The sequence below is a fragment of the Phalacrocorax carbo genome, chromosome 8, assembly GCF_963921805.1.
Source record: "Phalacrocorax carbo chromosome 8, bPhaCar2.1, whole genome shotgun sequence".
Classification (NCBI taxonomy): Eukaryota; Metazoa; Chordata; class Aves; order Suliformes; family Phalacrocoracidae; genus Phalacrocorax; species Phalacrocorax carbo.
In genome coordinates, this window is record NC_087520.1 from 32,970,387 (window position 1) to 32,986,340 (window position 15,954).

General features: G+C 38.5%; 1 protein-coding gene across 1 annotated transcript in view; it reads left to right on the plus strand.

Annotated features, from left to right (window-relative positions):
• Positions 1-14,832, plus strand: part of ZNF536 (zinc finger protein 536) — a 298,795-nt gene extending 283,963 nt beyond the window's left edge. Inside the window, exon 8 of the mRNA XM_064459500.1 lies at positions 11,521-14,832. Coding sequence (XP_064315570.1) covers positions 11,521-11,756 — 236 coding nt within the window. The 3' untranslated portion in view covers positions 11,757-14,832. The remainder of the gene's footprint in view (positions 1-11,520) is intronic.
• Positions 14,833-15,954: the final 1,122 nt, after the last annotated feature.

Genomic DNA, 15,954 nt, shown 5'->3' on the forward strand with positions numbered 1-15,954 from the left:
CAAATTTTCCTCTTTGCATTTATTGTTTTAGCCTGAAGGGCCAGAAATTGTATGCCATTCTGCCATAGGCGAAATCCAACACATCTTTTTTTATGGATTGTGCTGAAAGAGTGCTTCCCAGCTGTTGAAACTGCTGGCAGGGAGGGAGCCACATGACTCCTCATGCTTTCTCTTTCCTTACAAGGATTAAAGGAGGGAGGGTTCAAAAGGTTGCTGCACTACATGTTGGAGTGAGGCAGGGTCTCCCTTCCCAGGAAGCGATGCCATGTTCACTTAGGTTATACTCCCTCTGGCATAACGAACTGCGGGGGGAGGAGGGTAGGTGTTTACCAAAGCTTCTGAAACCATATCGGCAAAGGCTCTTCCTCCTCATTAAAATGGGGTGGTTTTTTTGAATGAGGTTAGTCAAGTAGATTAAGGTTATTAGTTGCATCTCTGCTAACATTTCCAGTTTGATCAGTAAAAAGCAGAAACATGGGGGTTTTTACCCATTAAGGGTAAGTGGTTGATGCACTTGTTATACAGCCAAAACGTGTGCCAGTTTGATGGCGGGCCCAATCCTGACCTCATTCAGAGCAGTGCAGATCTGTTCAAACCACGGGCTTGTAACAAGGGTACGAGAGCAGGATCAGGCTCTGTGGCTTCTGAATCAGATTGCACGTTTAAGAACAAAAGCACTCTTCCCTAGAAAAATATTACAGTGTTTTCATAATAGCAGTGTATTGAGTAATGCATGGGGCATAGCAAGACTCCTGTGACACTAAAAGAAAAAAATAGAGGTGAGCAGAATGGGAGAACTTTCAGGGGCTGTTTTTAATAAAGAGGTGAATTCTTTCTGCAGTAGGAAAAATGATAAAAAGATGGCGTATCAGCTACATTATGCAACAAAGTAATGCTGCTGTGTTTTTATAATGTAAGGCACTGCCCATTTGTTTTGGTTTACGTGACTGCAGTGAAATAAGTGGATTAGACCGAAACTTTAGCATGCTTCATTGCAGCTGGTTGCAGACATCTGTCATTCCTCAGCCATACATTCTGGATCACGCCAAGAAGAAAAAGCAAAGTCTGACACCTTTCATTTTAGAGATCCTTTTATAGAAAAGGAAAGGAGAAGGGGCGAAAGCATTTCCTTTGTGACTTAATAAAAAAGACACTTTTTCTGTGACAACATCAACAGTACTTTCCAGAGGTAGAGATCCTGCAAAGTTAATGCTCAATTTATTCTTTGCAGCCTTTTAATTTTTACTGTTTGATTTCCTGATTTGTTAAATGGGATATGATAAAAATATGTGCTTTTTTTACAGACACGTTAGCTATATGCAGACCTACATAGGGAATGTGCCTGGTGAAAGGTGGGTTGCTGTGAGTCTCCACTCAGGCTGCGTTCATGGTAATTCAGTGCAGTGATGGCACATAATGCTCTAGCATTGCCGATAACGAGTTGTTCTGTGAACTACACTCACAAAATCCCATAAACAGATAATAGTAATGTTGTAGCAGAATGATTAGTGGGGTTGTGAGCTACTCATGGATAATTTGAAATATTAGCTATTAGTGAGCTGGGTATTTATTTACTTAAAGTGTTTTGATTTTCCTCAGTCTCTTTACTAACATGCTGCTGAAGATAGAGAATCATGAGGTACATGACAAGTTATAACGTGACAAAATACCATCTAAATTACCCCATTTAAGTAACAAAGCATCAGCTAAAATTAAAGGAGAACATGCTTAGCACAAGTGACATCATACATGCAGAAAATAATTACTGTAGCTAAGGGTCCCACTTCAGCAAACGTTATAGCAAGTGGATAATTCCATCCCTTCCCATTTAGCTGATTTGTGGACCATGGAGCTGATGGGGAGACTCCTGATCCTTACCTAGCTGTGTATAGACAGGCAGGTCTCTGTATGGCACAGATTGTGTGTCCTGTTCAACACCAGCTGAGGATATGACACATTGAAATGTGGGCAGGAAAAATTTAGAATGCTGAGTATGCGATTTTTAAAATTCCATTCCACCAAATAAAATAAATAAGCTCAAGACAGTTGCCCAGAGTGAAAAAGAAAATGCTATTGTATTTATGAATGCTAGGCAGAATAAAGGATATTTGGTAGCAAAATATCATCACTGACAAGACCTTTCCTATTAGCACCCCTGAATTGCACAATCACTTTCCTAAAATCCCAGTCCCACCATTACAGCATTTATTCTGGAAAACCATAGGTGCACTAAATTCAAATAGACCTTCATTCCAGAAGTCCTAAATGCTCCCTGAAATAATAAATATTTACTGAGACAATTAAAAAATATGACAGAACATTAGACAGCAAACTTGTGACTGAACTAGTAGGAAAACTGAGATATTTTGCTCGAGGGGTTAGAATGGGAATATAACGTTATTGACATGATTAAATAACCAAAGGAACAAATAGACGTAACATTTAATTGAAATATGTAAGTAAAGGCAAGGGTGGGACTCTGAACATGTAATTTTGATAATCAGAAAAATTGGGGTTAGTTAATATTAAAGAAAAGCCTGCCACTTATCTTCAAAATATGTTTCCTTAGCTGCAGTCTACTTGCATCCCCAAAACATAAGAGAAAGAAAAGGCTGTCAGAGGGCTATAACCCACTTACTCTGTGGGCTCAGGTAGTTCTCTCCTCTTGTGCAGAAGGGCCCAGGCTACAGAGATGTGGGGATGCGCTGGCTGCACCTCTGGACTTTGGGAGAACAAGAATTGGTATCAGTGAGGGACATGGCTGGAGGGGAATACTTATTTTTTGGCTAAGCTGTTGTGAGTTCTGGATAACAAAAGGGGTTATGATTGAGGAATTTATAAATTGCCATGACCATTGCCATTGTAAATTTAGTCAGAGGTGGCCTGCTCTTAACAGCAGGTACCTAGTGCCCTTGATAAGAACTCTGTCTTCTACTTATGTGTATAAACCAAAGTAAATAAATATGAAAAATTAAATGTAATTAAATTTCCCAAAGCATGGGACAATGATAGTCTGGCATTTCAAGCTCAATCAATGACAGCATTCCCACTAATCTCATTTGGAGCCTGCTGAGGCATTGGGCTCGTAAGTCATGTTGTCATGTCAAAACCCAAACTGGTGTGCTGTCGTGCATGGGGTGCTGCGCTGGGCTGGGCGGATATACCTGCTGGTAGTGGTCTGAAATACACAGGTCCTTAGAAATTGAAGTCTTCAGCTATTTTCTAGGATAATTTTTGTTTTACAAGCTGCATGTAGTGTTTAATATTTGTTTAGAGGGACCTTTTCAGTTATTCTGCTGATGCTGTTCCTTTTTCCAAGAAAAGATCCATTTTCCTTTGAAATCAAAAGTTCCTGTGTGAAAAGCTTACTCTTCTGAAAAAGAAACTACTCTGTGCTAAGTGTCTGGAGCTGATTAATCCTGTTACTTTATCAGCTCTGCAAGAAACGGGAAATGTTTTGTTTTCCCAGGAGTTGCAAGCCTCCGTTATGCCATCAATGACTTCACTAGCCATTTGGTAATTTGCTTTTATTTAGTGTACTGTTGAGGGCTAGTGACTTCCTTGGTCTACCTCCAAATAATTATAATTTCCATGCTCTGTATAACAAAGGTAACAAGTGTTAAATTAGTGAAGCTTTCCATAATTTTGTGACTGATTTGTTTAGGAAGTTAAAAGCATATGTATGAAGGACAGGGGTAGAATTTTCTACTTGTTTCTCTTTATCATGAGTGTCCAGGTGGTTGTTAGCCTCTGTGTCACACTGATCTGCCTTTGGCTGTTTTACATAGCAGGGTTGGTTTGTTGATGATTTTTTTTTTTCTTCATTTGCTTTTAAAGGAAAATTTAGTTTGTGATAATCAGTGATTGTAACCTTCTGAGACAGGAATTAAACTGTTACTTTAAGTGCAGTTTTTATTTTAGGGGGAATGTGTGAAATTAACTTAAACATTTAATAATATATGTTAAAAACAAAGTGTAGCATCAACTTTTGCTTTTCCCTGTGTCATTAAACCCTTTAGTATATTCATCAGCAAGTTGCAATACCTATTCAGAAACACCAAGCACTGTATAATATACTAAATCAAGAGCAGACTCCACCTTTGATTACATTTCAGAAAAGCCATGTAGGTATCTGAGGATTTAATTTGATCCAATGAATGGAATTTATTTTTTTTTTTAAGTAAAAGTCCTTGAAACAAATGAGTTACAGATTAGGTCTTTTCATTCTCCAGCTCTTCTGCAGCCAATGACGGTTCAGTTGTAAGTCACCCTGCTATTGCAGGTGCCTGTAGACTGAACGTCCATCTCGGCAAAACACCAGGGTCGCAGTGTCACATGGTGGTTTTGGGATGGGTGCTGGCCTCGGGATGGTGCCATACACTACGTTAATCCCTACAAGGTATTCTTTCTGGATTGCTAACCTGCCACAGTGATCTCACAGGTGGATAAATCCTGCTAGTTTTAAGGCAATTTTTCCAAATGTCCTTAATGTATTTATTTAGGGTCAAGCTGGTGGCTGTGTTTTGCCATAAGCTGGGTCTTTACCTCAAACTTAACCTCCCCTAATTAAAATCTTTCCTGTAACCCTCTGTGAGAGAAAGGCTCTTCCAGATGGCAGTTCACGTGTTCAGACCTGAGTTGCACCTGGAAGTGTCTTGTCTGTATTAGCAAGGTAACTAGTCTGGTGCCTCTTATCGTGAACAATTCCTGTGATTACTCTTAGGGCTATTTGCAGGATTGAGCCTGGTAATGAAGGAATCCAGTTGAATGGAGGGTAGTCAGGGGACTGCCATAGCTTTAGATGTCCCATGGGAAACACAACCCAAAGCCTTAGCTTTGGTAGGTGAAAATGTTCCCAGGCCTTCCTAAAATGCAGATATTTGTGCTTTTTTAATATATTTTTCTACAGTAAATCATCAGAAAAGCTTCAGACAAGGCTTTTCATTTTTATGGCTTTTCCTGGTCAACATAAATAGTTTTTAAAATATTGCCTTTTTTTTGTAATCAAATAAACATATAAACTTCACAGAATATTGTAATTTTCCCAGAAGACCATCTTGGTTGGTCCTGGACCTGTGTGTAAATAAACATATAATTTTCAATTGTTTTATAAAAACTTTTATTACGTATATGAACCTGACTGGATGTACTTTAATCTGTCTGGTGTTCTGGGAGTTTCATAAAATGCATATTTTGAGACCAATAAAGTGGAATGGCTCAATCAGAGCCATTATTGTCTATTGGACAAATATATTTATTCAGCATTTTCCCATCCATACTGTTATGCTCCAGATCAGAATGGCTGCTTTAGAGCCCTTCTGCTCTCCTGGGTGATGTATATAGTACTTGGGATGTTTGCTGCGGATAGTAAATGTATTTATGAAAATTTATATGTTAAAAGAAGGAAATTGCACTAGCCAAGATTTAAATGAAGATAGTTCTCCCTTTGAAAATGCTTGTTATTATGCTATAATAGCATTACTTTAAAATGACACTGTTCAAGATGCGTGGGACCTTGAGGCTGTGGTCTGAGAGAGCCTTGACTTCAGCCCAGTAATCACTGTCAGAGAACTGGAGACAGTCAAAAAGTCTTTATTCCTACATGGAAAGCACATGGCCATCATTGCCCGCTGTGACTTCTGAGGCAACACACGCTTCATCTGTTTGAAGATGATTGTACCTTAAATACAAGCTTGTGTAGGAAAAAAGATGTAAAGCAGCTCTTCCCAGGGAGGTCCAGGTTCACTGAAGGTTTGCATGTGGCTTGCTGACTTTGCACTGCGGCAGATGTGTGATTACATGGACCATTCCACCAGCAACGTTGTGGGACTGAGCATCTCGGTGCAGGGGGCGGTGGCCATCCATCCTAAGCCACTGCAGCTGGCCCTGCAAGAGTGCCTGGTTGTGGCCGGAGAAGGTCCTGGCCATTTGGGATTCCTATGGCAGCCTAGGAGGTCAAGGTCAAGTCCAGACCTTCAGTGTCCAACATCTCAACTACAGGGATTTTTCTCCAAGAAATTAAAACCTTTGAGGCTTTTCAAATATTTCTTAGTGAGGGGGTAATGCATTTGTTTTAAAGAGGTAATTGCTGTTATTTTCAATTTTGACCGAAAGGAAATACTTAAACCAGGCAAAGAAATCTGAAATGAGTTTGCCATATTGCATCTTACTAAGTGCTATAGCCATTGGCCATCTAAGGAAAAACATTCTGTCAGATAATCATGGCCATTTTTGCATTTTAAGGGAACAAATGTCATATCTAAGAAACACATTTTATTCAAGATTTAATTATAATTTATAGTACATTGCACAGCATTTGTTTTCTGTTCATCATTTTATTGCTCTTCTGCCTTTTCCCTAAATTTATGTATTAAATTTTGTGTCTGTGTGTCTGTATGCGTGTATCTGTGTGTGTATATGTACACATATGCAATATAATAAAAAGTGGTGTAGTGGGGGCAACAGACGGCTTGTGTGTGTGATGTATTATTGGCATTTTTCTTTCAAATTACCGTTTTCTTGCTGCTTTGGGAGAAAGCCATGGTTTTGCTGTGATTAGTACACTTTTAACAATCTGGAATAAATTCCTGATCTTATTCATGTGACTAGTCCAATGCCCATTTTTACATTTTAGTGCAAACCCCTACATATGTGCCTGCAATACCACAAAAATAAGATGTTTCTTTGTGCAAATTTTTATAGAATTTGGATGCCAATCAAATATTTTAGAAGTGGAGAATTAATGCAGCTTGACCATGTAAATGATTTTTTAAATGAAAAATACTTCAGTATTCATCTCTCTTGCTCTCTCTTGTTTGTGTATTCCTTTGTGCTAATCTTAAATAATGGATCCATATCAAAGTTAATAAATTAGTAACTATTAGCTGTGTTTGGATTACAGTAAGTAACCCAATGGCACTTTGTTGACATTGACTTTTTATGTGTTCCAATAATCCATTATGAGTTTTGAAGATAAGACAAAGCAAAATAGGTTTGGCAAGTACTCGAACCCTTAACTCATGGGCAATAGCTTTGTTTAAATCCAAGGCCTGCTTATATACACTTTCCTTTAAATGGCCCTAAACCCTAGACTTTAAGATCCATGCCTTTCTCAAAACCTGCATTTTCTGACTCTGTTTAGCTGAGACACCATGTTGGGCTGCATCAGTCATGCCATATTACAAAACCTAATGCAATGTGACTGATGCAGGCTGACATGATGTGTCACAAAGCAACATATCAGATCACAAACTTGAAAGAAAACAAACTTTTTTTTTTTCTCAAAGCCTAAATCAACAAAGCAGCCTCTGTTTTAAAAATGGTGGACTAGTTTCAAACGTTGAGGGATTTTTCTAAATATTGGTCCCACAGAAAACTTCTCCATCCTGACCAGAAAGTACCTCCCATCCACAATCCTTGTTCCCTCCAGGGTACAGTGAAAACCAGAGAAGATGATGAGCCTAAGTCATTTCAGCACTGCTGCCATTGCTGGGTCCAATCCTGGAAGGTTTAGATCACTTTAAGAGGACTGGCTTCAGCAGGTGCTGGAGGTAATCACCCTTCCCAGGGAAATCTGCACCTTCAAAAAATGTTCTTTGAGTCCAGCTACCGTTGTTGCAATTTTAGCTGTTTTTAATTATTGTTTTATTATTATTTATGTTCTATTTCTTTAGACTCTCAGCCTCCATCCAGAGGATTATGAAGTCTTTTCACACACTCACTCACAGACTTCATAGAACATTGTGCCACAACAGGATTATTTCAGCTGCAAACAATAGATTGCCCTCTGTCCTCACTTTTTGATTAGAGAAAGATGCACCATAGTTTGCCCCGCTTGTTGTCCCACCTTTAGTCTAATTGTCTTTACTACAAATGCAATGTGTTACACATTATCTCCTGAACCATCAGAAAGAGGGGTTTTTTTTTTTTGAAGGGCTTTCATATAATTTTATTGGAAGATATATAGTGGGTAAAACTACAACTTGCTAAGAAAGAACCTACCAACCACTGCTAGATGAAATTTTATCAATTTATTGCCAACTTATCTGGGAAGGGTTATTTTAAGAGCCTGCTGCCTACAACAAGTTTTTGAGCTAAAATTAATGGACAGGATACCTAAGAGAAATGGGCAGTTTCCTTCACCCCTTAGTTACAAGCAAATTGCAGATATTGTTATCTTTGCAAGTGAGAATAACCTCTAGTTTTTTGTACTACTTCTACTGTAAAAAATGTACCGCTTGCTTTTCTATGACCCTCACTCTGTATACATATTTATATATTATTCATACCAGATTAAAAATGAATGTGCTCTTTACCACAGTTGTACTGCATAGTGACAATACAAATTAACTTATTGTGTACTTATTTTTCACAAGTCAGTGATGTGAAATTTTGATGGCCTGAAAAAGTAAGACGTGGGGGAGGCAATGCGCAGAACTGAATCCTTGTAGGCGCAATTTATATTCTCTGATTTATGAAAGTGCATTGAATTAATAAATGACATTCTGTATATGGAATTCTATGGATTTGACCCTGGTTCTGTGGTGGACAGAAAGAGTTCACTTTTAGTCTAGTGCATGTGAGGTTGTTAGCTCCATCCATGCTTTGTGGATTCCTCATTTAGAAATTGTTCTTTGCAGGAAAGAATTAGGATAGCCATTTAATGACAGCTACTTGTGGGCAAAGCATTAAAGCTGCTTGGTGAGGTCTCATACTAGTGGTACCAATTCTAGCTAAAAATGTCCAGTGTATTTCATGCTACATCACGCTGGAGGGGTTCAGAGGGTGGCTGATGGGCACATTGTGCCTGCTTGCTCCTGCTTGCTTGCATCACTCTGTGCTCTCTGCATGCTGCTCTGTGAGCAGTTATCAGGGACATTATATCATCTATGGTACATCCAGTAGCTGGCCACTGCAGTGCACAAGAAGGACCAAATAAACAGGGTATCTTTTTGCTTTTTCCACAGCATCAATAAACCCAGAGTAAATAAGGCTTGGAGGGAAGCTGTACTATTTGTCACAACTTAGCAGGGGTGTCTTCTGTTCTTAGCAAGGGAACCAGTTGTCAGGTGGTCAAATGAAACACCGGAAATACTGGAAGGAAGCTGGTGCTGCTGGTGTAGGCCGTCTCTTGTCTCAGTGAATGTGACAGTGGCAGACCTTTATCTTTTCGAGAAAGGGAAAAATCACTTCAATTCTTCATGGAGCAAGTCTCCTTCCCCTTTCCTCGACATTTCTCCCACTTTGGCCAAGGCATTTTGGCACCTCCCCAGGCAGAGTGCCCAGTCAGGGGCATCACCCAGGAGGGAGAAAAAGGAGAAGGAAAGAAAAAGTCCAGAATCCAGCTGTCAATTGTAGTGACTTTATCCATCTTTGACAAATAATGGGGGAGTTGTAATGGTTTTCTTAGCCTTTTTTCTTTTTTTAGTTTTAAAATATTTCTAGATTTTCTGAAACAATGAAAATCAGACTTTGTCTGGACCTTCTTCCTATCCAGACAGTTTTGAGAGTGCTTCCAGCTTTCAAAACTATTATATTCAAAAATTTTCAAGCATATTTTTGCTTCTGTATTGATTTTAGGACTGACTTTAAGAGGCACTAGGGACACCTTCAATCTCTTTGTTGGCTATTTCCTCATATCTTCCAGCTGAAATTTTTCTATAAAAGCCCAATCCAATTTCTGTAACGTTATCTATGTAGGTTTCTTCCATTGCTATTGCTATGAAATTTTCCACTGAAATTTGACTTTGTAATGATTAGAAGCTTACAGATTTAATTTCTTTTTCCTTATGAAGTTCTTGAGGAAAACATCTTTCTCTATCCCAGGAGAGAAGCAGAAGATCAACCTACACTCCATCCCAAGATTTATGCCTAAATATGCATGTTGGAGGTCTTGGAGGGGTGGTCACACTTCTGGCAGTCTTCAGCTTGTAAAAGCAAAGGGTGGAGGGGAGCTTTCAATCCTTGAGAAAGGAAACATGCCTGTAGTCCTGGGGAATAGGGCTTAGGTAACTGTGGACTGCACTTAATTCCTCTCTCCTCTAGGTAGCAAGCAGTATGTTCTGGGGCACAGCCTTCAAGTGCTAGTTTTGATGTTACCGTAAAAATGGCAGATTATTTGAGCAACCCAGAGAACTAATGCTGGCTCAGGTGAATTTACTCCACTAGAGGTGCTCATGCAGGTGTGCCAGCAACAGCGCAAGGTGAAAACCAGCAGTTACCCAGGCTCCCATCTCTGCTGGAAGGACTACAGTAGCATTCCCACTCCAGTATGGGTAACATCAGACCAATGCACAACAAGCATCCATTTTCTTATCTGTTAAATTCCTACCTAAAATCGAGGTGAGATGGTCCCAGCCCCTTCCCACATAGCAGGAAGCACAGCCCTCTTCCTCTGCTACACCAGCATCTGTTTTGTGCCTGCTAGGTAGTAACATGACAGCAAAGGAAAATGTGCTCTTCAAATGTGGAGATAGGGTATTGTTTTTCACTTATCCTGGCTTTATGTAGATGGTCTGGCATATTTATTTATTCATTTATTTGAGCAAATTAAAGCAAGCTAAGCGCATTTGACCTCAGATGGTCCTGGTTTAAGTTAATTTGAGAGACAAAGCTCATAAAGTTCCAGTAAAACACATCAACAACTTCCCAGCACAGGCTGAAATGTGATTGCTGAAACATAACCTCCAAAACCAGACACAGCATGGAGATTCAAAATCACAATAATCTGAAAAATATGGAAGAGTATATTGATAGACTTACTAAGAAGTGGTATCTTTAATTCATGCCTGCCTTTTGCAGTCAGTTGCTGTTTCACCCACAAGTGCATCTATCAGATTTTGTGCATTAACATTCCTTTTCTAATCTAGCTTGGACATTTTATTTTAAAGCTGGTGATAACCTCAGGCCCCGGTCCAGCACACACTTATATGCTTGCATATCTTTACTCACAGGAGTAATCTCACTGGAGTAAATGTTTGCAGGTTTGAGGCCTTGGTTATCTCAATCCATTATTTCTTTCCATTAAAAAGTAATCTGTGTGATTGAAATAAAACATACAATTCTTTAGTCAGAAACCCACCCAAAGACAAAGTGTATTTATTAGTCTAAGGTTCTGCACACTGTCATTCTTGAATTGCACTTCAATAAAAAAGATAATTAACAAATGTAAAAGAAGGCAGTCTCACACACGATTGCACTGTATTTACAAGAGTTTAGTTTGGATTGCAGTCTGATGGATTTACAGCTGGGTCTGAGGAGGGAGATGAATTAGCTGCACTTTTCTGGAAAATCTGAAGCAGAGAATTTTTTAAATGTAGGTTCTTTAACAAGGCATCATGCAAATAGCACAGATTTCTTACTTTTGCTGAAGACACATGGCGATGTCCTCCATCCAACAGGAGGGATTTCTGCTGGGGGAGCTCCTGGAGCATTTGGTTTTGTCAGGCTGTGCAACGGGTGGATTTACAGGCACTGCATACATAAAATAAAAAACTAACCAGACTTTCATCTGTCACACAGGTCACAGGCCTTTCCAGTGCAGATACTGCCCGTACAGTGCCTCTCAGAAGGGAAATCTGAAGACCCATGTTCTCTGTGTCCATCGCATGCCTTTTGACAACAGCCAGTATCCTGACCGCAGGTTCAAGCGCTCCAGAGTTGACTCCGAAGCTTCTGGGAATTTGGAGGAACCTGCAGCTGTCAAACCAGGGAGCTCAGCAGAGCTAACGGAGGAGGGCAGCGAGGCCCAGGAGTGATGCAGCTGGGCAGTTCCGTCTCCACACTGCAGCAGCCTTTTACACTGGGTTTAGATGTGCTTTTGGGTGAGGGTCAGCTAACTGCCTTCCAAGGGAAAGAATTGCAAATTCCCAGAAGTGTACAGGATGCTGAAAACATGCAAATATATGTATATGTACATGTACACACACACGTGCATATATATATATAGACACACAGAGAGATATTCAATCATACACTCATTAAATATATATCTACATACACACACACAAAATACACACATTCCATACGTGTGTGCATGTTTAAATATATATATAAACCAGATGCAAAATAAACTTCCAGCCCTTGAAAATGGCTGCTAAACTGTTACCTGGCAACAAGTACTTCCAAACAATGTAGGTGGGATAATAAAGTGATTTAAAAATGTTAGGAGGTTAGTTGTTTAAAAAGCAGGGTGATTTCAAACTTTAAAGTGGTCTTTGTCCAAAAATAATGCTCTTAACAGAAAAATGATACTGTTTAAACAATTTAGTGTTGCCTTGAAGATTGAGGGGCTGTGTTTTCATTGTTGAAAACACCTTTATAATATGACACCAGCTGCTGTCATTTGCCTAGCATAGTAATGAGATGTGTTGGTAGACTGCCATGGTGCCAGTCTGACTGGAGCTGTCATTGCAGAGAAAATCAATTCAAGTGGTGTTGCAACTGCAGTATAGGAGAAACCTTAGATGGCCCATAAGCTAGGGTCAGTACTGACCTATATTGAAAAGTATTGTGATATTACATTTTCTTTTTTTCTCTTTTTTAAATATACAGCCAAATGTATCAATGGTTAGAAAAAATCTGCAGCCTGATGTGTGACTGCCGATTTGAATTGTAATTCCATTTTTTGTAATCATCTTGCAGTATTGAGGGAAATGCTTTTATTCTGTTTATTTTTTTCCCTTGTTGATGAAGAAGTAAGTTGCTATAAAAGTAGAATTACAATATATAGAATATTGTTTAGTGAAACTAGTCAGCCTTATCCGTAGAAGGTGCTGGTGAGAAACAAAATTTTATTACATAGAGGTTGGTAATTTTTTTTTCTTCCTCTGTTTTTTTCTTTTCTTGTTGTTTTCTTTCAAATGCCCTTTAAATCCCCCCCCCCCCCCCCCTTTTTTTTTGTTTTTATGCTTGAATGAAGGATTCCCCAGTCATGGTTAATTTTCATGTGTTAGTTTTCATAAGTGTTACAGACATAGTGCAGAAGTTTCTTCTGGAGAAAGCTCTTATAAAGTAGCTTTACCTAAAATATGAATCCAAACTTCCTGCTCTTTGTCTCTAATGAAGAAAAGTGTTTTAGCTGATATTTGTTTGGTTTTGTAAAACAAATGTGTTCTATATTTTTGCAGATTTTAGCTTTTTAATGATTGGATGCTCCAAAATTAGTAAAGCGTTTGCCACATAGGAAGCTTTTGAGAGACTGTAATGAACCACATACCTAAAAAAATGTAAGAAAAATAACTGAAGGTTTATTCTGAAATTCTCTGAATGGCATAAAATTTTAGCCTTCTAATGTACTCCCTTTGATAGAAGCAAAATTGGTGCTGTTTATTGTGATGGTAGAGGAGTATTAACTTCTTCTGAAAAAAAATCATGCAGACTTAAAGAAAAAAAAGAAAAAAAAGTTTAAAAAAGTCAATATTTCTTTGCAGGCTGGGAGCACAGAGTAAAACCCCAGGGCCTTAAAACTTCAGCTCTGCCTAAAGCAGTTTACAAAAAATACTGAACTGCAATCAATGTAAATAAAATTCTTAGCGCTACCCTGAGAATGGAAAAAAAAATCTCAGGCTAATAAGGAATACGGTTTGCATATGCTGTCGGAAAGGATGTCATCCAACTGAAGTTTCAGTTTAAATGAGGTCACTGTGTAACTTGGACCCATCTGGCACAGAGCAAGCTGCTTTTCTTGTTTTTCTAGTATAGTTCTCACTGCCTTACTTAAATCGAGTTGATAAACTTAATGCAACTGTTTCTATGATCCTAGATAAAGGATTGAAATGTTATTGAAACTTTCTGACTGTAGTAAGCTTTAGGATTTTAACTGCACTACTGTGTTTGGTGACTGTGTCAGTCGCTTGCTTTTGTGTGTTTGCGCCGCCTTCAGTATCTTAGCAAAAAAAAAAAAAGAGGAAAAAAAAAACACGAAACCACCCCCCACATTCCATTTCTTGCACTTTTTGAGCTCTTTCAGTATTCTTTTGTGTCTTCTGAGCATTTTCAGATACGACAGGCAATAATTCTGTTTGTGACACTGGAAACATCTCCCGGTCCTTGTGATGTGTGTGTTGATTCCATTTGGTCGGGTGCTACTGTCCCTATCCTCCCCTCTGACATAGCCCTTTTTTCCAGAACATTTGTAACTTGTAATACAAACAAGTGACAGCAGCAGTGATGCATTGTCAGTTTCTGAATATCATCATGCTTCTCATATCTAAACATGTCAAGTTTTTTCTCTGTAACTTCTGTAGTCTGTGATACTGGTCATAATACTGTCTACATTCCTACACAAAGAAAAATTTCTATCTTGGAGGAAATCTGAGATCAATAGAGTAGAGGATTTTGTTGCTATGCTTGTAACAATTAGAAAACTTTGTATTTAAAGTTTATTCTTGGTCATTATTTATTATTATAATACATCAGTTGACAGAACTTTATTCTGGTATAGAAGTATTAAAAGTTGTTTTTTCAGCAATGACTGTTTTCTTTCTGCTGTTAGAATAAAAACGTCTTTGAAGCAGTACAGTTTTATCCAGTGTTTTACGCAATAAAACCTCTACCTCTGAAAAAAAGTTTTCCTACTTGCTTATGTTTATTAGGAACCGTTAAAACGTTATTTTCTGCAGCTTTGTCAGATTTAAAAAAAATTAATGTCAGTAAATTCACAGTTGTTAGGCAGTTACTGGAGTGTATTATGCTGGGTGTGTGTGCTCAGTCCACTTATTAATCTGAACAAATCTATATACAGTGTATACATATATATATTATATATATTGTGCTTAATTAAAAGACTGTGGAAATCTGTTTTAGCATGTAGTAATAATTGTTTTATATACTACTACTTATGTACTATAGAAAGTCTTGGGGTCTATCAAGCTTTGATTTGGAAGTGTTTGAAGTGTGTATCATACACTATGATGTATAGAGTCATGTTTTCACATTAAAAAAATTGTTTGTATAGATCATATATTTGGCTTTAGAAAATTGTGAGGTGGTTTATTGTTATGGTGCATGTTAAGAAAGCTGCCTACACTTCAAAGAATGTGCAAGTGTGAGAGCGCTCCCATTCTCCTGGATAAGTCTTTATTCTTCCTGTTTAAGGTTCTATTTGCACATTTGAAAGCAAATGAATTAAAGGATTTTTCACGTCTTAGAAGAAGTAAAGATGATTAACATCAAAAAATGATGCACCAAATATGAGAAACTACAGCAAGTGTGGGGAGGAGAGAGGAAAGTGGCCTTGCACAAAGAAAAAGCTGAGAGGGAAAACACATTCATAGAAGGGATATTTTAACATTATATGAAGCCAGTCATAGCCACAATAATAATGTTACATTGTAGCTTGAATTTTCCAGTAGGAAAAGGTACAAAAATTGTCTTAGAAGGGTTAAGAATTAAAGTGTAGCATTGTGGAAGTTCAGTTATTCAGTGGCTGAAAGTTGCAGCAAGGAGTTCATGTTATCCATGGATTGGTGCAGTGTGCGCGTGGCAGGATGAATTGCGGACCTGGTGCCAGATTCACTAGTGTCAAATGTCACCGGGTCTCTTCATCTGCAGAGAATAAAATCTGTAATGCATCAAATTTAAATCAAAATCCAAGAAATTAATTAACAATTTTTATGTTTTGCAAAGTTTAGGTCTTTCACACCCTCTCTTGTGGCAACCTGTCTTCTTAGGCACAAAATTGTAGCACATAAAAATGTTGCTGGAGGATGGATGAGCTCCAGGCTTAAAGCTGAACTCTGCTTCACTATGGGATCATTGTCCTTTCAGGTAACCACTGTACCCTGGAGCCAGGGAAAAATAACTCTTCGGGGTAAGAGGTGGGGGGTCTCCCCAAAATTTTCCAGCCTTCTGGTTTCAATAGACAATAAATGAAAATGTGAAAGCCCAGTTAAGGAGCAATGACCGTCTCATTGCACCTCCATGGAAATGCTTACAAACATAATCGCCTTTATG